Source organism: Piliocolobus tephrosceles, chromosome 11 (assembly GCF_002776525.5).
Source record: "Piliocolobus tephrosceles isolate RC106 chromosome 11, ASM277652v3, whole genome shotgun sequence".
NCBI classification, from domain to species: domain Eukaryota; kingdom Metazoa; phylum Chordata; class Mammalia; order Primates; family Cercopithecidae; genus Piliocolobus; species Piliocolobus tephrosceles.
The window spans coordinates 26,037,986-26,064,492 of record NC_045444.1 but is presented as its reverse complement, the minus strand read 5'-3'; the positions used below and the strand labels follow the sequence as shown (position 1 = coordinate 26,064,492).

Here is a 26,507-nt window from a genome sequence, read left to right as displayed (position 1 = left end):
TAGAACTTCTAATAACATAATGTAAATCACTGCTGTCCAGTAGAACTTTCTATGATAATGGAAGTGCTCTATATTTATGCTGTTAGATACGATGGCCCCTAGACACACGGGGTTACTGAGTACTCGAAATGTGACTCGTGTGACCAAGGAGCAATATAGTTCATTTAATTTATTTTATTTTAATTAGTTTAAATTTAAACAGTCATAATTGATTAGTGGGTACCGTATTTAACAATGTATATTAAGGAAATAAAATGTGCACCTCCATAATTCCTGTTGACTTTTTCATAGGTAATACATCAAAAGAGAAAGTATATATAGTGATAATTGTATTCTTTCAACATTGATAGGTACCTTTTGAAAATTTACATATGTTAGTTTTGAACATCTATAGTTGGTTAACACTTGTGATAGTATTATATAATATTATTGTTATATATGAGTTTGTGTTCTAAAATAAACATATGTTTAAAGTTATATGAATATTTCAAATCATACTAGATATGTAATAAAACATCATAAGAAATTTTGCATCAAAGGATGCTTCTTAAAAGCTGCAATTCAGAGAAATGGCAAGAATTAATGTGGAAACAGTTGAGCAAAAAAGTAATATATCGTTTGATGTTTTGCTCCCAGAGAATCTGTAAACAAAATAGTTATGGATTTTCTTTCCTAGGTATTTGTATTGGATTGACTGCTGCGAGTATCCTCATATTGGTCGTGTTGGAATGGATGGAACCAATCAGAGTGTTGTCATAGAAACCAAGATTTCTAGACCTATGGCACTAACAATAGATTATGTTAATCATAGACTCTACTGGGCTGATGAAAATCACATTGAATTTAGCAACATGGATGGATCTCATAGACACAAAGGTTGGTCCAGTAGCATAAATATTTTAGTATTTTACCAGGTCATAAAATATTTATTTAAAAATATATATTTATCTTATATGCTTTCTCTCATCAAACATTTAATTTAAGGTTACATTATTATACTCCTTTATGAAAATATTGATAAATTAGAATGAGACATAATTATTCAAAAATTATATGTTATGCATAAGATATTTTACACTATCAATGTTTTATTTAATTGTATTTTTCTAAATAGATTTTCTAGTAAATGGGCTGTAGTTTTATAAATTAATATTCACATGTGACCCAATGGAATTGAAATAGAAGGTTATTTGCTTGTAAATATGAGGCTATTCCTGCAATCTGCTAGGATTTCAATTTTCTTAAAAAACTGAGTAAAAGTATAGTTTTATAAGTTATCAGTTAAGCTGTGTACATGACTAACGTTACTGTTACCTAATCACAGCAGCAACAATAATTAACATACAAAATAGTAACATACAAGGGTATAACAGAGAAGATGTCACGTATAGTTAAACATGACATGGATATAGCAGAAGCCACAAATAACTCAAATTACATCAAAATGTTTTAGGTAACAGGTAGCTTTTTAAGAATTAGACTTTTTCGTGAACAAATAAATGAATTTTTATTGATCTTCACTAACCTAATATTACCTTTGCTATCAGGGGTTTACATTTCCAAACATCACTTAAAATAAGAATTTCAAAGAGAGGTCCCAAATAAAGTCTACATGTTAATAACAGTTTAACTTGTCAAGTTGCTTCCTTCTCTGGCATTAAGCTTAAGACAAAAACCTCTGGAGGAGGGAAGGATGAGAAACGGTAAGGAAGAAAGGATTATTCTTAATCATCAAGTAATACTCTGCCAGTGTGTTCCAGTGTGGAATAAAGCAATGAGTTTAAAAAGAGAAAAGGTAAAAGGCACTAAAGTTACACCACTTAATAATTTTGCCTATATTCCTGTCAGTTGACGTTTAAACAAATATATCTTTTCATCATTTTAATTAGCAATGCTGACAGGAAGTTTTTAGAGGTGCTTTCTTAAGGGTAAGAACATTGCAGTACGGAGAGTATAGTTGGATGAGTCACTTACTTAGGTGTTGACATTCCAATTATGGAGATAAAAAACTCATCAGGATGCAATTTAAGTGAAAAATTATTTAAAGAACACTTTAGGATTTTAATTACAGCAAAAGGCATGCTGACAGATTGAAATCACACTTAGCATTTAGAAGTTGTATCTCCCCCAAAGAATCAATAATGAAATGTTCTGCCTCATTCTTGGGTTGCATAGTTGAAAGTTTTATTGTGACAATCAATATTTTTCCTATGTAACCATAAATCTTTTCATTTTTAGCCTCCATATAAAGTGCTAGGTGGTTGTATATGTATTATTTTTTGCTAAAATTTCATTGTACAACAACATTTTTTTTTTTTTTTTTTAACCAATGGACTGCCAATGTTTATTTATTTATTTATTTATTTATTTATTTTTTTTATTATACTTTAAGTTCTAGGGTACATGTGCATAACGTGCAGGTTACATATGTATACATGTGCCATGTTGGTGTGCTGTACCCATCAACTCGTCAGCACCCATCAATTCATCATTTATATCAGGTATAACTCCCCAATGCAATCCCTCCCCCCTCCCCCCTCCCCATGATAGGCCCCAGTGTGTGATGTTCCCCTTCCCGAGTCCAAGTGAGCTCATTGTTCAGTTCCCACCTATGAGTGAGAACATGCGGTGCAGCTGGAAACCATCATTCTTAGCAAATTATCACAAGAAGAGAAAACAACAAAATTTATATATACTTTTTGATTAGGTAGGTGACTATTTAAAAACACCGCAGCATTAAATATTTGCCTTTCATTTGAGTCTTTGAAGTTTGAAGCTAAAACTGTTAAAAAATATTGATCTATTAGAAACTATTGACTTCATTTCCTACTTATTAAAAAATTATGTCACTTATGTGGTGACTAATGCTTTGTTAACCTTAATTCAAAATTAAGTCCATGTTAAAGTGTACTGGTGGTGACTTTGGATAGAGAGACATGTGTAACAGGTAGAAATAGCACTAAATGTATTAAATAGTAAAATATTTGGCTGAAAGATAGTCTAGTATGATGTTATTAAAAATTTCAAACTTGATTTTGAAAATGTATCAAGATTCAAATGGGAAGAAAAGTAGAATTACAGCCTTCAGAATATTTTCTCCTGAAGATTTTCTCAGAAAGACTCGTGAAAAATTCACTAAGTACCTTATCAGGCATCTGCCAATATCTGAGCGCAGGCCAATAATTATCTGGTAGTTACTAAGGAGGTACTAATTGGAGCCAGCCTGAATTATGCCAACTCTACCATCAATGAAAGAAAGAGCCATGAATTTGCCATGTTTGTAAAGAGGTATTGGATTATTCTACTTGCATTTGCCACATAAAGACAAAGAATGCTATGGTTTCCTAGTTGTTTATTTGCAGGTGGAAAATGAGACATTCGTATCAATAACTTTTGTGTTACTTCATCACTAGCCACATTGTTTTAAACCAAACCAATGTTATTTTTCTCATTTATTGTATTTCTTAAAACGGAACTCTGAGCTAACCAGAACGATGAGACAAGCCAGTCATGATAAAGTAATTTGAGAATATAAAAAATGTATGAGAGTTTTCAGAACAACAGCCCTTTCTCATAAGCCAAATTTTAGAAAAGTCACCCCTTGGACTTTATGATTTAAAAAGTTGGACATTTTTCCCCCAAAGATATTCCAGTTTACACCACAGAGTAGTTTTATAAATGAAGCATTATTTTATTATTATTTGTCTAGTTCAAGAATATCTGAGGTTTCTAAAAATTCTGTGACTTAAAACAAAGGTTTAGATTATCTCCAAGGTACATGTGCCTTACAATTTGTGTGAGAGCTTCCATTCCTCTTTCTTTGCTCCCTGATACACCCTAATTCACCCTCCTACCAAATCTACACACCTCATTGAAAACCTGAACAAAAAATTCCGAAATATATCAGTCAATTTACTAGCTTAGGAAAATTTAGATGCAATCTTAGTCACATGAACCTCTCCCTAATCTTTATCTTTCTGTATCACTCTACTGTTATTCACTATAGTAACATATGATATAATATTAATAATATAGTGATACAGTAAAAGACATGCTACTGAATCAATCAGTGTATTTTAATTTACATCTTCATTAATTGCTTTTATTAATTGCTCTGATTTCTTCTTTTTAACTATGACTATCATTCATTCATTCATTCATTCAATATTTACTGACCTGTCTTTCTGTGCCATGCACTATGCTAGGCCCCTGGTGTTGCAAAGATGAATAAGTATCTACCTTCAGATAATAATTCAATCGACAAAACCAATATGCAGGAAAAGACATAAATTAGATTGGGTGTAAGAAGTATGTGCAAAATATTCCAAAAATGCTGGCAGGAGTAGTGAAGACTGCTAAAGTGGGAAGATCTTTGAGCAGTTTGAGAGATTTAGCAAAAGCTCCCCGTAGAGGGAAAATGTAAGAAGGATTCTTCACACAGAGGGAACAGCATGTGCAAAGATGTGATAGAGTCTTGAAATAGCATGGGGTTTACTCAATTTGGCTATGACTGGAAGTCATATAAGAAGGAGATAATGACACTAGATGAACAAGGGCAAATTGGGGCCAGATTGTCACAAACCTTGTATGCTAAGTAATTTGGAATTTATCCGTAGGTCACAGGGAGCTATTGATGGTGTTTAGTTAATGGAGTGCTGTTATTAGATTTGACAACAGCATGTGAAATGAAAGACCCTGGAAGGGCAACCAATTTAGAGACTGTTAAAATATTTTAGGAGAAAATGTTTGAAGTGATTATAGCTGTGGGAATGGAGATACAGTGTTAGAGTCAATAGTTATGTAGTAGACCAAATTGGAGATATATGTAAGCTTAGAAATACTGGTAGTGGCATTATAAAAATTAAATAAATGATTTATATTATTATTGAATTAGCTAGGGGAAAATAATTCCAATATTTGATGACTTATTAGTTTTGTATATATGTGTACATTTTTAAAAAGAATAGTGCCAAACTAAGCCTAATTTAGATATTCAGAATCTCTATGTTATGATGCTCTACTTTGGTGGGAGATGCGTTAATTTTAACAGCAAAAGTGCTATTCTAAAGATGTGATTAAACATTCTATATTATGTCCTTCCCTAAAAGGCATTTCAGAAAACCTGATAATTTAACTACAATAAAGTTCACAAATAAGTGACACTCTTTCTGCCTACTCTCTCGAGACGTGGAATAGGTCCAGTGAGAAACTTGGCAATTTGAGGATGTTTTCCAGGTGGAAATATTCAGTTTTTAAATACATTGTTATACAAAAGCACACTGATCCTAATACACGAATAAAAATATTATTCTTGTAGGTCCATATATATGGGACTGATTCCTTACAACTCCCCAACTGAAACCCTCCTAGGAGAATTTTAGGCTTTGATTTTAGATAAGAAGTAATACGCCTTTGCTGGAGTACTGATCTTTAAGTGAAAGATATCCTCAAACTGGAGAAATAAAACCTTGAAGATCTTAAAAGAGGTCTGGGAACCTCAAGGAGCTAGGTCAGGTTGTGATGGGATCTACTGCTAACTAGCTTATTCACCCTGAACAGTGTAGTTAAATTCACTGGGCCTCAGTTGCCTCATTTGTAGAAATAAGGGTGTTGAAAAATATTACATGAAAGGAAAGTTCAGAACCAAAATTTTAAGCCTCTAGTTACATGGATCAATCAACACTTTCAGCATCTTTGCCAAATCTCCACTTTTTAATCTCAAATGAGTCTCCCTTAATTTAAGCCTAAGAGAGGGAGGTTGGAAATCTGTAATAATTAAATGCTGTCTCATTCAACCTTGATGAAAATATCAAACTACCAAAACAATCCCCTGTCCTGAGTGTTATCATAAAGGTTATTAACATATTTTAAAGTTGAACACTTGTAAACTAATCGAAATAACGATGAGGGAGAAAACCTATACTCTTGAGTGTTACCTTGTACTGTATGTTTTACACATACTATTTAGTTTGTCTTTCAACAGATATTTTCTTAGCCTACTAATGGGATTCCAATAACGGGGGTCATCCTCTTATGAACCAATTATTTTATTAGAAGCCTACTGATTTCAAGGGACTGTGCTTGATGCAATATGTGCTCTTGTAATTATTCTACCAATCTATATATCTAATAAGTGCTATTAAAGCAATTTGCCAGCATGGGAATATGTTCAAAGAGATTAACTAACCTGTCCAAAGTCACAGAGCTAGTGATCAGGAGAATCAAAATTTGAACTGAGATCTACCTAATTCCAGGGCCTGCTGTCTTTCCAGTTCTCACACAGCACCCTTGTTTTTGAACAGACAATTGAAGATTGAAACCTGCTTGTTAAAGCCTCTAATATTAATAGTTATAGCATAAGTGTACACCTACACAAATAAAATTGTATCCACACCTGAAATCTTTTGGATTGATTTAAATATTGGACAGGTAAATTGCATAATATATGAGGAAAAAACACACAAAAACAAAGCCACTAGAATATAATTACTATAAAAGAAAGCATGTATCTCAGTAAATCCAAATATTTTTTGTGTCTTTTTCAAAATGAAAAGAGCAATGATGTTGCTTTAAAATGTTTATACTGTGTCTTAGTCTGTCTGGGATGCTTTAACAGAATACTATTGGCTGGATAATTTATTCCTTACATTTCTGTAATCCATGATCAATCAAGGTGCCAGTAGAATCAGAGTCTAGTAAAGGGCTCACTGTCTGCTTCATGGATGGTGTCTTGTTGCTGTGTCCTCTCACGGTAGAATGGACTAGTGAGCTCCTTGGAGTTTCTTTTATAAGGGCACCATTCCCATTTACAAGGATAGGGTCCTCATGGCTTAATCACTTCCCAAAGGCCCACCTCTTGGTACTATCACATTGGGTATTAGGTTCCAATATATGAATTTGGAGGGACGTCAACATTCAGACCATAGCATTCTATTCTTGGGCCCCCCAAATTCATGTCCTTCTTATGTGAAAAATACAGTTATTTGATCTCAATAGCCCCCAAATTCTTAACTTGTTCCAGCACGATCTCAAAAGTCTATAGTCTTATCTATATCTTATCTAAATCAGATATGAGTGAAACTTAAGACATGATTTATCGTTCTCCTGCTGTGAACCTGTAAAATCAAACATGTTATCTGCTTCCAAAATACAATGGTGTGCTGGGCATAGGATAAACACTTTCATTCCAAAAGGGAGAAATAAGAAAGAAGAAAGAGGCAATAGATCCTGACTAAACACCAAAACCAAAAAGGAAAAAATTAAATCTTAAGGCTCCAGTATAATCTTTTCTTAAGAGCATATCTGGTGAGAGCTCAGAAGAAGAGGAAAGCTATAGAGAAAGCTTTAATATTCTTGAATAAAATCCTCTAAATTTTGCCTTCTGGATACACAGGTGTGGCTGTTGGACCCCAAAAGTTCCAGGGGGGCCTGCCTCCATAATTTTGCTGGGTCTAGCCCGTTTTCCACCTCTCACGGGTTGGAATCTCATGCCTGTGGCTCTGCCAGGCTTAAGTTGGAAGCTGGTGGCTCTAGCAGTCTGGGGTTTCTGGGTGACTCCACCCCCATAGCTCTGTTTGGCCTTGCCCTATAAGGGACACCGCAGTGGCCCAACCCCATGGTTCCATTATTCATTGCCACAATGATAGGAGTTCTTACTGTGGCCCCACCCCTGTGGCAGTTGTCTACCCCAACCCCAAGGCTATCTGTGGCAATTTTTTTGAAATTTAGATCAAGGCAGCCAGACCCTTGCTTCATGTTCACTCTGTGCCGTAGTGGAAATTCCAGTACGTGAACATCACTAAGACTTACTATATTTGACTTCCAAAGGGACAACCTGAGTTGCATCTGGGCCTGCTTGCACCACAGCTAGGCTGGCTAAAGAGCACCACACTGAAAGGTGGGGAGAAGAGCCTTGAAATTGTTCTGCTCCTGGGCCTCTGGCATTCTGGGCCTGTAATGGATGGGGTAGCCTTGAAGACCTCCAAAATGCTTCTGAGGTCATTCTTACATTGTCTTGATAAATAGCACCTGGCTTCCACCCATCTATACTAATCTCTTTATCAAATGATCCCTTGGCCACACCCTTGATATTCTCTCTCTCACATGCTTGTTCATTCTTTACAAGATGGCCAGGATGAGGATTTTCCAAATCTTTTTCTGCTTTCATTTTGGTTATACATTCCATTTGTAATTCCTTTCTCTCTTCTTGCATTTTACTATAAGCAAAGCAACAAAGCCAAGTACCTCCTTTAACACTTAGAGATTTCTTCTGGCAGATATCCTATTTTATTGCTGTTAAGCTCTGCTTTCCACAAAACAATAGGATGCAAACACAATTCAACCAATTTCTGTCATTTTCTTTTCTTTTTCTTTTTTTTTTTTTTTTTTGACAGACACACAAAACATGTTCCTCATTCCCATTTGAGGCTTCATCAGTATGGCCTTTATGATCTGTATTGCTACCAACATTCTGATCACAACCATGCAGATAATCTCTAAGAACATTAAGGTTTCCTCTATAGCTTTCCTCTTGTCAGCTCTCACCACATTTGCTCTTAAGATCCTTCTATATCAATGTACCTCAAAACTCTTCCAGCCACTACCCATTACCCAGTTCCAAAGCTACTTCACATTTATAGTACGTGATGTAATGACAACCTCATTTCTCAGTACGGATTTCTCTTACATTGTTCAGGCTACAACAATAAAATACATTAGACTAGGTAAGCTAGACACAGCAGAAATGTATTACTTCAGTTCTGGAGGCAGGAAAGTTCAAGACTAAGGTACCAGCAGAGTTGGTGTCACGTGAGTGCTGGGTCTGCTTCACAGATGCTTTCTTGCTGTATCCTCATATGGCAGTTCCCTGGGGCCATTTATATAAGGTCACAAGTTTCACTCATGAGGGTAGAACCCTCATGACAATCACTTCTCAAAGCCTCCACCTCTACCCTTTAAGACTTTTTATTCTTTTCGTTTTTTTTTTGAGGTGAAGTCTCCTTCTGTTTCCTAGACAGGAGTGCAGTGGCTTGATCTCGACTCACTGCAACCTCTGCCTCCTGGGTCCAAGCAATTCTCCTGGCTCAGCCTCCCAAGTAGCTGGGATTATAGGCCCCTGCCACCACGCCCAGCAACTTTTGTTTTTGTTTTAATTTTTACTAGAGATGGGGTTTCACCATGTTGGCCAGGCTGGTTTTGAACTCCTGACCTCAAGTGCTCCACCCGCATTGACTTCCCAAAGTGCTGGGATTACAGGCATGAGCCACTGCACCAGGCCTAATATTGTTATATAAGATATTAGGTGTCAACATATGAATTTTGGGGAGACACCAACATTAAGGCCATAGCACCATGATTTAGTGGGATATTTGCATATTAAAGTTTGCTATGTTAAAGTAACTACTACATTCCCTACCTACCTACAGCCTTCTCTGAACGGGTTGTGTATTAACATAAGACAAAAATATCTCCTGAGAAAAATTTTAGAAATAACATTGCATATGTACCTTAGCTTAAAGATTTCATTTTCCATTTAATGAAAAGAAAGTTAAATATTAGAAAATTCTATTTTGACTGCAATTTATTTTTGACCGCTTGTATCAAAGTAAATAAATTCAGATTTACTTCTTTTCAATTTTGGTTGCTTGTGCCATTGAACTTCAGATATCTTAGGCAGAGAGGTAGTATTTTGGAAAAGAAAAGGCTGAAAATACTGTGTGGAGAGTAATAACAAAAGGGTGAACTAAGAAAAAGTTATGTTTGACCTTGAGTTTTTAAGTTTATATATTCCAATAAATTGTTTTTTTCAGGATACTCTTCTGTGTATCAAAAAGTGATTTAACCTTGTGTTAAGTCAGTTGGTTATGTACATATTTTATCCAGCATACTGGAAAAAATTATACTCTAACTGTTAATTTTCTCTGAAGAGTAACAGTTGGGTATGATTCTGAACTATAGTTATCACTGAACTCTTTTATATTTCGTGAGCAAAATTGTTTAGAATTTCTAGCAATTATGTTCACTACAGCTCGTCATTTAAAGGATAACTGTTTCTGTACCCCTAGACCTGCAGAGCCTCATATTAAAGTGTCAATATTGTAGTCTAAGTCTATTGTTTGTTTATTGCTCTGGGAATTCAGTTTGTGTTGTAAGGGGGCAGTTCTGTGTTTGGATTTAAAAATCTAAATCATAACCCATGCAGTGTTAGTCTAATTAATGTTGGAAAAAGGAATCTAGATCTCAGCATGTTACTGGTGAAATGGTGTAAAATATGTTTTAAGAGTTTGTTCTGAAGACAAAAATAAAAACACTGAAAGAGACAAATAGAATATTTTGTGTTCACATATTCCGAAACCCAATAGCTCTTGCATTTGGATTTTTAGAAAATTTAAATGTCCACTGTAGCCCACCAAAAAAAAAAAAAAAAGAAGAGGAAATGGAAAGAATACTTCCCACCAACCACCTCCACTATTTTATAATATTCTAGAGTGTTTCTTTCTTGCTAAGATATTGCATTTTAGTACTTTTGAAAAAAAATTATATCATTCACAGTCCATTACAAACAGTAGACTTCACAGGCTATTTTATGTCCACAGTGTTGATGTGCTGCTGTTTACAATACAATAAAAGTTAATGGAAGGGAGCAAAATACAATTCAGTTACTATAGAAATGTTTCTAAACCAGTAAAATAAATTGAAATTAACTGCCATTTCTAAAATGTCTTAGAATTTCAGTGTCAATCATGCCTTTCAGTTTTGTCCTTTGAATACATTAAATTCATATATATGTTTAGGGATTTTTTTGTTTGTTTGTTTTGTTTTGTTTTTTGCAAATGTCATGTGTTCCACATGCTTGTAAACATAGGGACATTTTAAGTATTACCCTCATTCGAGTTTTCGATCATTTTCAACAACCTCATCTATTCCAAATACAAGGTGGTGGAGTATGTGAAAAGAATAAGTAGATTAGGGATCAGTAGGTTTACTTCAGGTTCAGTTACTTCCTAATTTAGGCATGTTGTTTTGGCAGACTATTGTCCATTGCTCTTATTCATAGAATAGGGGTTCTATGTATTCAGTGACTTCTAACATTTCTTAACAGGAATTTGGCTGAGGTTGAATCTAGGACAGAGAAGCACTGTTCTACCAATTCTCTCACTTACTCTTCCCTTTTGCTGGGACTACATGGAACACTGATAGTTGTGGGATATTTGTTCCTGCCCAAATCTCTTGTTGAATCATAATTGCCAGTGCTAGAGTTGGGGCCTGTTGGGAGGTGGTGAGTCATGGGGGCAGATCCCTTATGGCTTGTGCTGTCTTCATGATAGTGGTCATTTAAAGGTATGTGGCACCTCCCCACCTGCTTCTTGCTCCTGTTTTGCCATGTGATGTGTCTGGTCCCCCTTCTTCCTCTGTCATGATTATAAGCTTCTTGACGCCTCGCTAGAGACCTAACAGATGATGCCGGCACCATGCTTCTTGTAAAGCCTGAAGAACCATGAGCCAATTAAGCCTCTTTTCTTTATAAATTACCCAGTCTCAGGTATTTATTTATAGAAATGCAGGAATGGTCTAATGCAAACACATTTGAAAATGTTTGTGATATATTACACTCTTTTACATTTTTATTTTAGAAATGTATTTATCATTACAGGAATATGAGAAGACCAGATACTAAACTCATGTAAATAACTATACTTAATATCTGTCCCAGAGGCAAATGCTTTTCAAAGGCTTCTATTTTTTATTAAGACTCTAACAAAGAAATTCCTTATGTATATGTGTGTTGAATATAATAATTCTTATAGTAAGTACTTATAGTCAGGTTCAGACTATCACATTTCCGTGTACTGTGAAGGCTTTATCACCAGCAGAAGGGCCCAGAAAGTTTTGAAGCAAAAGAAATATCCTTTACCAAGTGCATGAAGCAATGTTGCTTTGTTTACTTGACAGGTTAGAGAGAATTGTCATCATCCTACCAATGTATTTTTAGTCAGTCTTGTTTTCAAAAAAGTATACTACAGTTTAGAAAGTCTGCTTTATAAAACTTTACATTCATTAACAGGAATACTCTTTAGATAGTAAATAATGAAAAGGCTATATTTGACCTTCTATTATAAACAATTTAAAAATAGGTAAGAGACAGGAAGGGATTAAATGATATTAAATCTAATACTCCTAATCTATATGGACAGTACATATTATTTGAAATGAGAACGTAGACAACATGAGGCAAGAAATACTAGAAAATAATGGGCCATGGATGCCTTCAGCTCTAATAATGGCTTAAACCTGAAAAAGATTTCTAAATACAGTATGAATTTCTTTTTTTATTTTATTTTGTTTTATTTATTTATTTGCTTATTTTTTGAGACAACGTCTCACTCTGTTGCCCAGGCTGAAGTGCAGTGGCATGATCTTGCCTTACTGCAACCTCTGCCTCCTGGTCTCAAGCTATTCTGCCCCAGCCTTCCGAGTAACTGAGACTACAGGCATGCACCACCATACCTGACTAATTTTTATATTTTTAGTAGAGATGATGTTTCACCATATTGGCCAGACTGGTCTCGAACTGCTGATCTAAGGTGATCCACCCTTCTTGGCCTCCTAAAATGCTGGGATTACAGGTGTTAGCCGCCACTCCTAGCCACAGTATTAATTTCTATGCTTTGACGTTATGTATTACATTTATTTAACTGACCCAGTATAAACTACTACACTAAGGAGGGGCACAAGTTTATTTTGGACATTTGATCAATATCACTATTCAAAAGTTAGCATATAATCTACTTTCAGGCACTATCAGCTCTGATTTTCCTGCACTATGACATATACTAAAAGGAAAAACTACTTCCCATCCCAGCAAGGTCTCATTGAAGGACTATGATATTTAATATCAGAAAAATAAACTTTCAATATTCTATCATAACAGTTGGAAATGTTGGCCATCCTTCATGTTCCTGTCATTTCTTAATGCTTTTTTTTTTTTGAAAAATTGATTTTGAACCTTGTTGCCTAAATTTTATTTGTGATACTGTTTGTTACTATCAAGTAGGATGGCATTAAAGAGTAAACAGGCAAAATGTTCACAGAGGCAAAAATTAAACAAAACACTTAAGAGCTGCTCGTTGTAAGTTTTAGGAAATAATTTTTTTTAAAATGGTTTGCGCAGTAATACCAAAGGAGGCATACATAATGATTAGCAAAGAACAAATGTCCTTGGCCGTAAGGTTATATAAAGCGTGCTTTTTTTTTCCCAGGTACTTTTAACTAAAGCTCTGGCTCAACGATCCTTCTCTGGAGATTAGTCTACCTTGGCCATTTTCCCACCCACCCACTCTTTGTCACTCTTCATCAACTAGAAACCATTATCCACCCACCCTCCCACTGACTGCTGTCATCAATCTTCCACTTTCTTTGTCACGTTAAATCACTTTCTACCGCCATCTAATTTTATCACCTGTTTACCAGACTATAGTTTTTCATAGCCTCTGTTTAACCTCACCCCATTTTTTCAGTGCTAATTGTTTTTATCATCACTTTCTTTTCGTTTTTCACACTATGTTACTTTAAGTCACACCCTATCTTCTCTACGTATCTCGTTGTGCTCTTATTCTTCTAGAAAAATATCAGGGCAAATTATTAGTGTCAGGGTCTCTCAAAAGAGGGGATCAAATGAGCATACTTGGTTCGCTCTTTTGAAGACAGATGGTGTTTTAGTTAAGCTAGATAGTTTGCACCATATTACCCAGGGAATGGGTGTCATGGATGGTTTTTGATCTGGGAAGACATATGTTAGATGAAAAGACATGAGAAATATCAATTAGTGGGAGTTCTAGTTATCTTGGCTTTGCCTCTTTGCCCTCTTCCTGTGCTGGAAAGCTGACTTATGTGGACTGCCTCACCCAGGTTCTTTTACCTTCCCACATCAAGTTGAATTTCCTCCATGAATTGCATTGCAGGACATTAGATAGTGGACAGAAAAAGAAGTCAGAATATTTATCCATCTCCCTTCCCTCTATGCTCAGCTGTAATGATTTCGCAGTGCCTGAGTCTATCTACGAAAGGCCACTGCTCTTGTTGGATGGCTTTATTCACCTCAGCTGCATTTTTCACTAGCTTCTGGTAACAGATCTAGTAAAAAGCAATGCATTACTTGCACCTTTGCATGCCCATCTCTATAAATAATTCTTTACTAAACCTTCTTCAATTATCACTTAAAGATATGTTTTCTATTTTCTGCAGCAATTCTGACTAATATAAAAGAGATTGGAAGGGATTAAAAATAAGGTGAAATGTCAGAATAATTTTGCAGTATTACTGGTGTGACGGGATATGAGCCTTTACTTGGGATAATGGCACCAAGAATTCTTTTAAAAAATGGGAGTGTCTTAAATATATTAAAAAGAAAAAGATAGTAGGATTTAATGTTTGATTTGATATGTTTGTAAACTTTAAAGTTTTAGGGGATTACCTTTCCAAACATAGCCATAGAGTAAGGGATAAGTTAACCTTAATGGATCACTGATTGTTCAGGTATTTCCTTCAAATCAATATATAAATACTTTATAACTCAAGTAAATCAATTCTAAGCTCCTGTTACTCTAATCTTGATTCCTTCATAAAAGTAATAACATAATTTGGTGGTTGCATTCTATATCTTATTTTTTACTTTTGAAAATATGAATGAAGACTTTACAACTTTTATTTTATTTTATTTATTTTTTACTATTATTATTTTTAGACGGAGTCTTGCTCTGTCTCCCAGGCTGGAGTGCAATAGCATGATCACGGCTCAGTGCAGCTTCCGCCTCCCGGGTTCGAGGGATTCTCCTGCCTCAGTCTCCCGAGTTGTCGGGATTACGTGCACCCACCACCATGCCCAGCTATTTTGGTATTTTTAGTAGGGATGGGGATTCACCATGTTGATCCGGCTGGTTTCAAACTCCTGACCTCAGGTGATCTGCTTGCCTCGGCCTGCCAAAATGCTGGGATTACAGATGTCAGCCACCACGCCTGGCCGATAGTCATTTTTAAATAATAAATTTCAGTGATTGCTGGGCATAAAGTAATATTTTAAGATAGCATTTAGATTTTTAAACTAAATCTGGGGAGATAAAGAATGGAAAATAAGATAGTATTACTAGTGAAATGTCTATTGACATACTCAGTGCAGAAAACCATGTCAAAGCTATCAATATCCTAATGCTGTATCCTCCCATAACACTAACTATGAGATTTTAACTCAAGAAAAGCTGAGAACTGTGTAACTGGGGCATTAGTTTCTTAAGTATTTAAACTAGATTAGTCAGAAATACAAATTTAGAATGATATTACCCAGGAATATACTTGTTTAGCATTATAAATGCTAACTAAAAAAATGAATAATCAAGAGGATTGTAATAGAGTATATTGAGCTGTGAGGCAACAGTTAAGCCAAAACCATGTTCTGAATAGCCACCTTTTCTTTTTTTCTTTTTTTCTTTCTCTTTCTCTTTCTTTCTTTCTTTCTTTCTTTCTTTCTTTCTTTCTTTCTTTCTTTCTTTCTTTTTCTTTTTTGAGTCAGACTCTTGCTGTGTCATGCAGGCTGGAGTGCAGTGGTGCGATCTTGGCTCACTGCAACCTCCGCCTCCTGGGTTCAAGCGATGGCCACCTTTTCTATTTGTCGTAATTACACTGAGCTTTTGCAGGATAGCATCCAACTCGACTCCAAGGGAAAAACTCCCAAAAGGAGTATTTATTTGACTTACATATTTTTGCCAAATATCAACCCTTTTCTTCTGAATGATACAGTCTATGAAATAAAAATTAGGAACCTAGTGCTTGAGTGGAATTCTGGAAAAAGTACAATACATAATGCTGTTACACCAAATAGAGACTTAACTATAGTAAGCAGCTATAAAATAGGCTTTAGATATATAGTCAGTACCTGTGAAACTACAGCCCATGTAGCAGCTTTGTTTATTCTTTTTTGTTTGTCTACTGAATACCTGTAAATGAAAGATTTATTAAATGTACTTTTCACGTTTCTCTGTTAATTAAGCAAATGCAGTTTTATATAGACAACTGGTCATATAACTTTTCTCTTAAAAATGATAGTCATCATCATTTTTAGGCAACATTGACTACTTTTCCCCTAAACTTAACCACATCTCAGCATTAGTTAAGGGTTTGTTTGTTAAACGATTTTCTCATACCTTCATATCTCATGTTTATTTTTATTAGCTCCGTGTACTTTCTGTCTTACTCTGGTTTTTGTTGCTATGATGAAATACTACAGACTTGGTAATTTACAAAGAAAATAAGTTTAGCTGGCTCATGGTTCTGGAGGCTGGAAAATTCAAGAGCATGGCACTGGCATCTGGTGTCATCCCATGGTGGAAAGGTATCACATGCCAGAAAGCACGCTCCGGAGAGAGCTAAGATTCAAATACCAGTACTTTTAATTACTAGTTTTTTTCTACCCCTCTTTTGCCAAGTTACTTAAATTTTCCACATCTTAGTTTCCTCATCTGCAAAATGAACTTTACTTGTATTGGTCCATTCTTACACTGCTCTAAAGAACTATCTGAGACTGGGTAATGTATAAAGAAAAAATGTTTAGGGACAGGATTCAGAGACCTTCCAGGTTGGGGAACACATCCATGTTTTGAGAGAGTGGCACACCCCCAACTTTATAGGGACAGAAGCTCCTGTGATTGGGACCCTTCCAGACTTTGGCCTATGCACCTCTTCATCTAGCTGTTCATTTGCATCCTTTTTAATAAACTGGTAAACTTAAAAAAAAAAAAAAAGAAAAGAAAAGAAAAATGTTTAATTGACCCACAGTTCCATAGGGCGTCCAGGAGACATGGCTGGGGAAGCCTGAGAAAACTTACAATCATGGCAGAAGGGCAAAAAGGAAGCAAACATATCTTGACATGGCAGCAGGAGAGAGGGAGTATAGGGGGGAAGTGCTACACACTTTAAAACAACCAGATCTCGTGAGAACTCGCTCACTAGCAGGAGAATAGCAAGGGAGAAATCCGCTCCCATGATCCAATCCCGTCCCACCAGATCTCTCCCTCAACACTGGAGATTACAGCATGAAATTTGGGTGGAGACATGGAGCCAAACCATATCACTACTACTGCACAGTAGAGTTTTTAAGAATATAAAATAAAATAAAATTAAATTAAAATAAAATAAAATATATAAATTGCCTCTCCCACTGGCCTAGTTCTAGTGCACGCAAGTGCTTAATAAATATCACCTGTAGTTACTGCTGAATAATTTAAAAAACTGTTACTTTTGATGTGCTAATTGGCAGATTCTTACAATAACTTTATTTTTTCTTACATAAGTAAATTCAATCTCTTACGGATTGAGGTCCTTAAAAATGATGATTAATTTTTTGAGCCCATATTTAATGATTTAACTATCACTTTTGCATCTAACGAGATTCACATTAAATGTTTTGAGGCTTTCAACATTTCCCAAAAATTTTTATTTTATTCTAAAAATCTTGAAATCTATATATAAGGTGAAAGGATCTTATAATAATCACCCATCACCAAGATTCAATTAATTACTAACATTTTGCCACATTTATTTTATCTTTTTTGTATGAATTTATAAAGTCAAAGAAAAATGGTGGGATTAATTTGTATAAATAACTCACACGTAATTAATTATAGTAAAGTGTCCTTCTTTTCATTCTATCTAATTTCACTTATTTATTTTAGTAATGATAGCTATGTCTGCAAGAGCACATAGATAATTAAGTTGTGTGCACATCTAGATTTTTACATCAAAATTCAAAACATCTAAAGTGTACAAATCTGGATTTTTAAAATCTGGATTTTTAAAATGCATCCTTCATATGCATAGTATCTGTTCTGAGATGAATTTCTAACTAGATTTTATATTAGAAATAGTATTCAGTGACTTAATATATGACTTATGTTGAGGTTTCTAATTTTATTTCTTTTATTTCTATTGTCTCTTAGTTGTAGTGAGTTATCTGATAACATTTGGCCTATCAGAATACAAATAACGAATCAAAAAAATTAAAATATCTGCTTTAGTTGATAATACAAATTTACTCAGCTTTAAAAAATAAGACTGTAAAGCTTCTTGTGAATACTAAACTGTATTTGAAATTTTGATAGTTTTTTAGTTACTACTGAATGACGAATATGCCATACATTAATTTTCAGTCATTAAAATCTAAGAAAAAAGTAAATATTACTGGAAATATTGTACCTTTTTTCATTAATGAACATGTCAGAATTTCTAAAAGTGTAACTCAAAATTAATACAGAAAAACAGTATGTTTGTATAAGTTAGGGAATTTTCATCTTCTCCATTTATTATTTGTCAATCTTGAGAAAGTAGAAGCACAAAGAAAACTCTATCACTGTTTAAAATTATTTAAACCCAAACCACTGAACAGATCTACCATATCTTATTTACCGGATAGGACCCTGGACTCTCTCAAATGAATAATTCACATTTGTGATGCTCACTCTACTGTTTACATTTAAACATCAGAAAGAATAATTATAAAACAATTTTAATCTGCACCTAAACAGTTTTATGACCATTAAATTTGCATAATACATTATTATCTGCCACACTTCTTTCCCTTTACCCCATCCCAGCTCACCTTGCAAGTAAAAGTGCTCATAAAATCTCAGTGGCTGAAAAGGTTTATAGTAGTTTCACAGCCACTTTATTTCCAGGTAGTAGACACATTTCTTCCAGGATCTATAATTTAATCATTTTACATGTGAAAAAAGTAGGACAATGACATTTAGATTTAGGTATTTAAGTTAAGAACAACCAGAAGGAGATATATATGTAAATATGTGTGTATGTATACACACACATACACACATATATATAAATTATGAATTTTAAAATGGTGGATGGTATTTGTTTCTGGTGAAGCAGGCTTTAATGGTGAAAGAATCACATTCATTTTTTTTCCAGTGATTGAACCAAGCCGAATCTGAGCAAAGCTAGCTCCTGTGCCCAATCTTGCATTCTCTTAACCGGTAATAAAGAACTTTGCTGGCCTGACAGGTTGTCACAGCAATTATTCACATGAAGTTCTGTAGCAGTTGTATCTGTCAGCCCATGTAGTATTGAATATTTTAACTGGCAGTCTTCCAAGACTGAACATTAATCTTACCATCTCCTATTACAGTCCCTAATCAAGATATTCCAGGGGTGATTGCACTAACATTGTTTGAAGACTACATCTACTGGACTGATGGGAAAACCAAGTCACTCAGCCGTGCCCATAAAACATCGGGAGCAGACAGACTCTCACTGATTAACTCATGGCATGCCATCACAGATATCCAGGTGTATCATTCTTATAGACAACCTGATGGTAATTATTCTTTCCATGATTTCCATAAATGCATTAACATCTTTCAGTAACATTCCATTTTTTATTCTTTCAAGGTTAAATGTAATTTTATTTTTGATGAAGATTACTAGATTTAATTATTTAGCATCACTTTATGGAAGAATTCAATCAATATGAAGTACTGCTCTTAAGGCATATGATTAGAAGCTCAATAATAGGACCAAGAATTGTAGATTTGTTCAACTCATATAAAGCTAAAATGATAATAATGCATTTAGTCAGATAAGTGAAGACTGTATTCTTGAAATAATTTGTTTACAAAATAGAGGATCCTTAGTTTCTGTAATGCTGAGTAGGAGGAATTATGTTTAACTAGCTCTAGCGTTTTAAAACTGACAACTCTATCAAGTTTTTTCTTCAGCATATATTTAACGAGAATTTCATCTGGCCTTGTGAAATAAAGGTTTGATTATTTTCCTTAAAAAACCTATCTGGCCTATAAAGCAAAGCCATTACACTCCTAGGTATAGATCATTGTTTCATTGTTTTATTTTATGTTTGTATTTCTAAACATACATTTGTCTTCATCCAAAATGCTTCTAGTCTTGTTTATTTTTCTCATGGACAGTTTTTTCCTACTAAAATTCTTGTTTTGTAGAAATGCACCTTTAAAATTATTGAATGGTCAAATTAATGTCAATGGCCAATGAGTAGCATTTGTGACAAAGTAAAATTATATTTATAGTCTTGATGAGTTCTTGATTACAAAGATTTATTCCAATTCAAGTTATGAAGCTTAAATGTCCTATCTCTAATCCCATGTTATATTATTAGTTTTGATTATCCTGTTTTGTTGTTGTTGTTTCTTTCTTATCTGTAGTCTCCAAACATCTCTGCATGATAAATAATGGTGGTTGCAGTCATCTGTGCCTTTTAGCCCCTGGAAAAGCCCATACTTGTGCATGTCCCACCAACTTCTATCTGGCAGCTGATAATAGGACTTGCTTATCCAACTGCACAGCCAGCCAGGTGAGTGGAGGTCTGCGAATCTTCTTATAGAGTGTATGGTGAAACATCAGTTCTTTTGTTTAGCATAACATTGAATGATCATTCCATACATTGTAGAGATGGTCACAGAATAAAGGAAAAGCACTGTAACACCTCATTAAAATGGGCCTTATCCATTAGGAAGAATAAATAAAGGCCAAAAAGGGAACGAACAAGCAAACAAACAAAAAAGAGAGAGAGAGAAAAAAGTATTTCACAGATCCACACAAATAATGTCTCAAATCCTAAGTGGGCATAACAGCAACAGCAGAGGAGATTTTATGTAGTTTAATAAGGCAGATGATTGAGAAATGGTGTAGGTAAAAGGAGGTGGAGTTTAAACAGAGCAGGAAATCTCTCCAGATAATATGCTGTATGTCACTGTCCCCACTTTCCATTTCTTAGAGTTGGTGATCTGGAAAAGATAAATTAAATAGAGAGTAAGTCTCTAGATTTTGTTTTATTAAAATAAATTATATGCTCAAAATAACTTTCTTCTGAAACCTCTTTTTCTTTAAAATTTAATTATTTTCAGTTGAAGATATCCCAGGAGTTAAGTTGTCTACTGTATGGTAGTTGCATGGACTTGATTTGATTACTTTCAAATTTTGGACAATAGTCATATCACATTATAAAACTGTACTTTGTAACACATAAGCCACTATCTTGTTGGATTTAAGATAAAACTGTCAAACTGTATTTTGTCTTTTAAATGACTAAATTTGTTTTTAGAATCCTGTGTTTGAATTTGCTAATTTTCCAGTTACTAGCAGTGATTTCATTGCAAGAGACCGAGTTTCTCTTAGATTGTTTCTATCTTCAAAATGGAGAAGCTAAATTTAGCTCAGCTTGCCTTTCAGATTAGACTTAGTACTATCATATGCGAAAGAACTGCATAAATAATAACTACTAGAACTTTTTCAGGGAGTCAGAATGTGTAGAGGTTAAGGGCATAGATTCTGAAGCCAGACCCTCTGTGATCATAACCCAGACTCGACTTTAAATTGAGTTTGTTACTTCTTGGTACCTTGGTTTTCTCATCTTTTAAATGGGATTATATACTATTTCTAAGTCATATACAGATTAAATGGGAAAAGTTCCTGGTGCATAGTAGATTTTGTTTATTACTCTTGTCGTATACTGCAGCTGAAATTTACATGAAAAGTCATGTGTGTAGTGTGAGCTGCCCTCAGGAGGTTCTGATGGCTCGTTGAAAGCACAAGCCATAGACTCTGCTTTTATTACAAAATGTGTTATTCTAATTATATGTCCCTGAGTATTTGTGTAAAAAATATTATTTTTAAAGAGCTGGAAATTTAAGCCATTATGAGAGATAAAATTAGCGACCGAATTATTCTTAGTGGTCAAATTAAAGAGAGAAATAACATTTTTTAATATTTTAAAATAGAATTGTCAATACTGTTGGTGCTATTTAGTCAAATGTTCAGGTAGCATCCACTCAGGTTATTCTAAAATAATCTTTGGTCTCTTGCTTTAGAGTGATCATACATATATCAGTCTGTTGAGGCCCAAAACTGGGGCTGTCACTGGCTTAGTAGAGATGATGCCTGCCTGAGTCACTACAGTGGCGATGGTTTAATAGCCAACTAAAAATAGAGCAAAATCACGGTATTCTTTGAAGCACAGGTGAACATCTCAAATAGCAAGGCACAGAGAGTAAAACATCAGACTCACTACAGGCATCAAAGGGATAACACTTTTTAAAATATTATATATGAAAATCTGTAACTGTTTATCCAATGCCAACAAATTAGATTAGTCAAATAAATGAAAACCTAACTCGCCCTGAAAGTATTATTTATCTAATAAAATTATTTCCCAATTTGGTATCCATTATGACAACACTAAAATTTTTGTATTTTTAAAATATCCCCAATAGTCTATCATGAATTTTAAAAATCTTAACAATAGCAAGACAGAGCAAATAAATCTAAATGTGGACAATACTTTTCAACTGTATTTCTGAAAACAACAGAAAAAGAGGAGGTATCACTTCATTAGTTTCATCTTCAAGGAAAAAGTTAATTGCCCATTCCCGGTAGCTCACACCTGTAATCCCAGCACTTTGGGAGGATGAGGCAGGTGGATCATTTGAGTTCAGGAGATGGAGAGCCACCCAGCCAACATAGCGAAACCTTGTCTCTACTAAAAAATATTAAAAATTAGCTGGGCGTGGTGGCATGGACCTGTAATCCCTGCTTCTCAGGAGGGTGAGACATGAGAATTGCTTGAACCCAGGAGGAGGAGGCTGTAGTGAGCCAAGATCGTTCCACTGCATTCCAGCCTAGGCAACAGAGTGAAACTCTTGTCTCAAAACATAAAAACAAATAAAAAAAGGAAAGAAAGAATGTTAATGAAGAACAGGTAATGCAAAGTGTTAAGTGGTTATCCCTGTAAATCTTCTTGTTTGTGAGACCATTTTACCTCTGGTTCTTTTCTGATCTAATGAGAGGAAAATCTATCTCTTGTATACTTCTTGGAGAAAAATCAGTTTGTAGAAACATAATTTTCAGTGAGGTAGACCTTTAAAGAAAGCAAATTATCTAGGCAGTTTACAATCATGCTAGTAAGTATTCTGATGAAAATTTTGCATTCTTTATTTATTCTTACATAGGGATTTTGATATATCATCTAATGATTGTCAACAAATGACATGTTCACCAAATAGTATTATTTTAGGAAAAAACAGGCAAATCACATCAGTAAGAATTCTATTAGAATTAAAAACATAGTCCGATAATCTAATAAAAGTTAGGATTAAGTTTAATTCATATAACACTAGTCATTTCAAATATTTAATGAAAATTATTTTAATTAGAAAAAAGGTCAACTTAAAAATGGCTTTACTTAAGCTTTAAAATAGAGACTCTTCTTGTTTCAACTAAACTTCACCATATTGGGATGCATTTTATCCTTGTGTTCATATTAGTAGACACGTATTCAGTAGTTTCTTTATAGCTCTTTCTTGTGGGTGATAATTGCAATCTACAGTTTATTTTATGATGATATTAGTCTTAGAGAACATTTATGATGAAGACTGTTTTATATTTATATTTAGCATTAATCTTTTTTAAGTTACTGAATTTAAGTATGTAAAAATGAAGCTAAGATATGAAATAGAAGAGATCTTCCTGTGAGAATAAAATATTGATTAACATGAAAAATAAGATAAGTATATTTTACCCTGGCCTCCCTTAACTCAAAACCCTTTAATGTTATTATCAAAGTCAAATGAAGAGCAAAATCATTATATCATATATAATTCCAACAGTTCATGTTTATTTAAATTGGGCTCATTTAGTGAATAAAAAAAATATGCAATTTAGATATTTTTCCAATCACGATTGGGAAGACTTTGAGGATACTCAGGAGACCTGCTGTTCTCCTACTAATGTGTTTTAATACATTGTAATGACTAGAAATATTTAATGTTAAGGGTAACTGCTTTCCCTCGTATCCCCAGACAGTCACTATCTATAAAGGTAAGTTTTCTCCTCTCATATTTTATGAAAAAAAAAAAAAAAGCACACACACACACAACAGAAATGTACAAGCTAAGCAAATGTGGAAAAATCAGTTGAACAGTCAGATCTCCCATTGGATTCATAGAGCTCTATTCCTTCTTGTATTGCCACTGGGAGACAAAATTCACACTTATATTTTTTAAATGATGTAAATCTATCATGAATCCAGTCCATCATATCCAGACAAATTTAGCAAAAGCCAACATCAAATAATCTCTTATTTGAAGAAAGTAACAGTATTCTAAATAAACAAACCTTTAGATTGCTAATCTATTTTCATTAGTAATAATTCAGCCTAGGCTATAGTTTTCTGTTACAAATCTTTCTTGTATGTAACATGCTAAGATAAATGCCAGCTTGCTGTCAGTCACTTATATGGAAATAACAACATAAGCACTTCTAAAAGAAGTTAATAACTTTTAGAAAATCATCTCAATTAGCATTTAGAAATGTTTTTAATTCCAGATGAATATTGTGATATATGCTTTTCGGTGAAGTTCTACTAAATTGAAGAGGAAAATAATTTGATATACCAGGAGAAATCGACTAAACATTACATACTGCTTGGTTTAACTAATTTCAAGTGATTTTTTTTTTTTTTTTTTTTTTTTTTTTTTTTTTTTTTTTTTTTTTTAGTGACAGCTACTCCAGATGCATGTGCTCTGTATGGAAAGTGAGATTTTTGTCTTTAGTTCCTTCTCTCTGAGTGGTACTGAGAAAGTAATTAGTTTACGGTCATAGATTACTAAAACATAAGTGAACTGAGCTTTTTGGTCACTGTTTAAATTTGGGCAATAATGAAGTTAATAGGAACAATAATTACTCTGTCTCAGCAGCTACATGTGAGTTCAAATCACCTTTCTCATAAAAGTAATATGCAATAATAACTTTCTATAATTTGTCTCCAGTATCAAGTCACTTGCGTGCTAAATAGCCTGTAAGTAAATAAATATTGCCGTATAACAACTCACTTACTTTCTCTAGTATTAATCTGCCACTCAGTAGTTAATTTTTAAAAGGAGGAGTTAAAATTTCCGTTTCTATAAATAATAGAATTATTGCCTTTCTCATGACTTTTTGTTTAGCTGTTTCAAGTGGAAAGGATAATACAACAAATAAAACATATGAATAAATATTTTGGTGAATAGTTTTTTTTTAGGTAATCTGGAGAACAAGTTTTATTACAAGAGCTTTTTTCTGTGCATTCAATTTTTTAAGTCAGCAAAAAAAAAAAAAAAAATATTGAGCCTTATTTTTACCTCTTTTTAAAAAATTATCAGAATTTCTCTTTGTCCTAAAAGATCATGTGTATTTATTAGGAATTCTGAAAACTGAAAAGAACTGTGTTGGCCTTAAATGCTTTAAAGAGATATTCTTAAAATTTACGTGGGGCCCATGCTCATCATGGATAAAGGCAGTATTTTCAGTGTTCAGGAATGTTTATGGAATCACAGCGTGACAGAGCTGGAAAAGATACTTCAGATTATCTTCAGATCCTCTTTTGGTGGCTAAAGAACACAGACTGAGAGATGTTAATTGAATTGCCCAAGATTCTGAATAAAATGCAATTAAATTAAATTAATTCAAATTACCTAAATTAGTTTGACTAGATATCTCTTCCTGATATTCCTGATAGTTTTTAGCCCTATTTAGTGTTTGCCAAACTTTTCCTGTAAAGGGCCAGATAGTAAGTATTGTAGACTTTTCAGGCCACAGGATCTCTGTAGCAACTACTCATGTCTGCTGCTGTAGTGTACAAGTAGCCCTTCAGGGCTGGTGCGGTGATTTATTTACACCTGTGATCCAGCACTTTGGGTGGCCTACGTGGAAGGATCACTTGAGCCCAGGAGTTTGAGACCAGCCTTGGCAACATGGTAAAACCTCATCTTTACAAAAAATACAAAAATTAGCTGGGCAAGGTGGCAGATACCTATAGTCCCAAATACTCCAGAGGCTGAGGTGAGAGAATCTCTTGAACCCAAGAAGTTGAGGCTCCAGAGAGCTGAGATCACACCACTGCCTTCCAACCTGGGTGACAGAGGGAGACCCCATCTCAACCAACCAGCCAACCAACCAACCAACCACAAAACCAAGTAGCTCTTTAGACAACATGTAAATGTGAGAGCTTGTCTGTGTTTGCAGGTCATCTCAAGAGGTTTTCCTGAACAATATGCTGTCCTGGAAGATCATCTTGTAGCTTGCTGTGTAATTAGTTCCTATTGGGGAATTCTCCAAAATCACCGTTGTTCACATTTGCAGAAAAAATGTAGACTAGGCTATGTTGCCAAATTTTAAAATATCCATTATATAGGCACTGGGTTCTTCAACATTTTTTTTCTTTTTTTCTTTTTTTTCTTTTTAAAGTTTCGTTGCAAAACTGACAAATGTATTCCATTCTGGTGGAAATGTGACACTGTGGATGACTGTGGTGATGGATCTGATGAACCTGATGACTGTCGTGAGTATACTGGCAAATGCTGAAATTTAGAATTTAGAGTCCCTTATATCCCAGACCTGGAAAATTGTAACTACACCTAAAGTATTGCCTTCTGACACTT

General features: G+C 34.4%; 1 protein-coding gene across 1 annotated transcript in view; it reads left to right on the top strand.

Moving 5' to 3' along the window:
• Nucleotides 1-26,507, top strand: part of LRP1B (LDL receptor related protein 1B) — a 1,636,277-nt gene that overhangs the window by 1,397,667 nt on the left and 212,103 nt on the right. The window contains exons 60-63 of the mRNA XM_026453105.1: nt 677-876; nt 19,190-19,378; nt 20,238-20,386; nt 26,314-26,407. Coding sequence (XP_026308890.1) covers nt 677-876; nt 19,190-19,378; nt 20,238-20,386; nt 26,314-26,407 — 632 coding nt within the window. The remainder of the gene's footprint in view (nt 1-676; nt 877-19,189; nt 19,379-20,237; nt 20,387-26,313; nt 26,408-26,507) is intronic.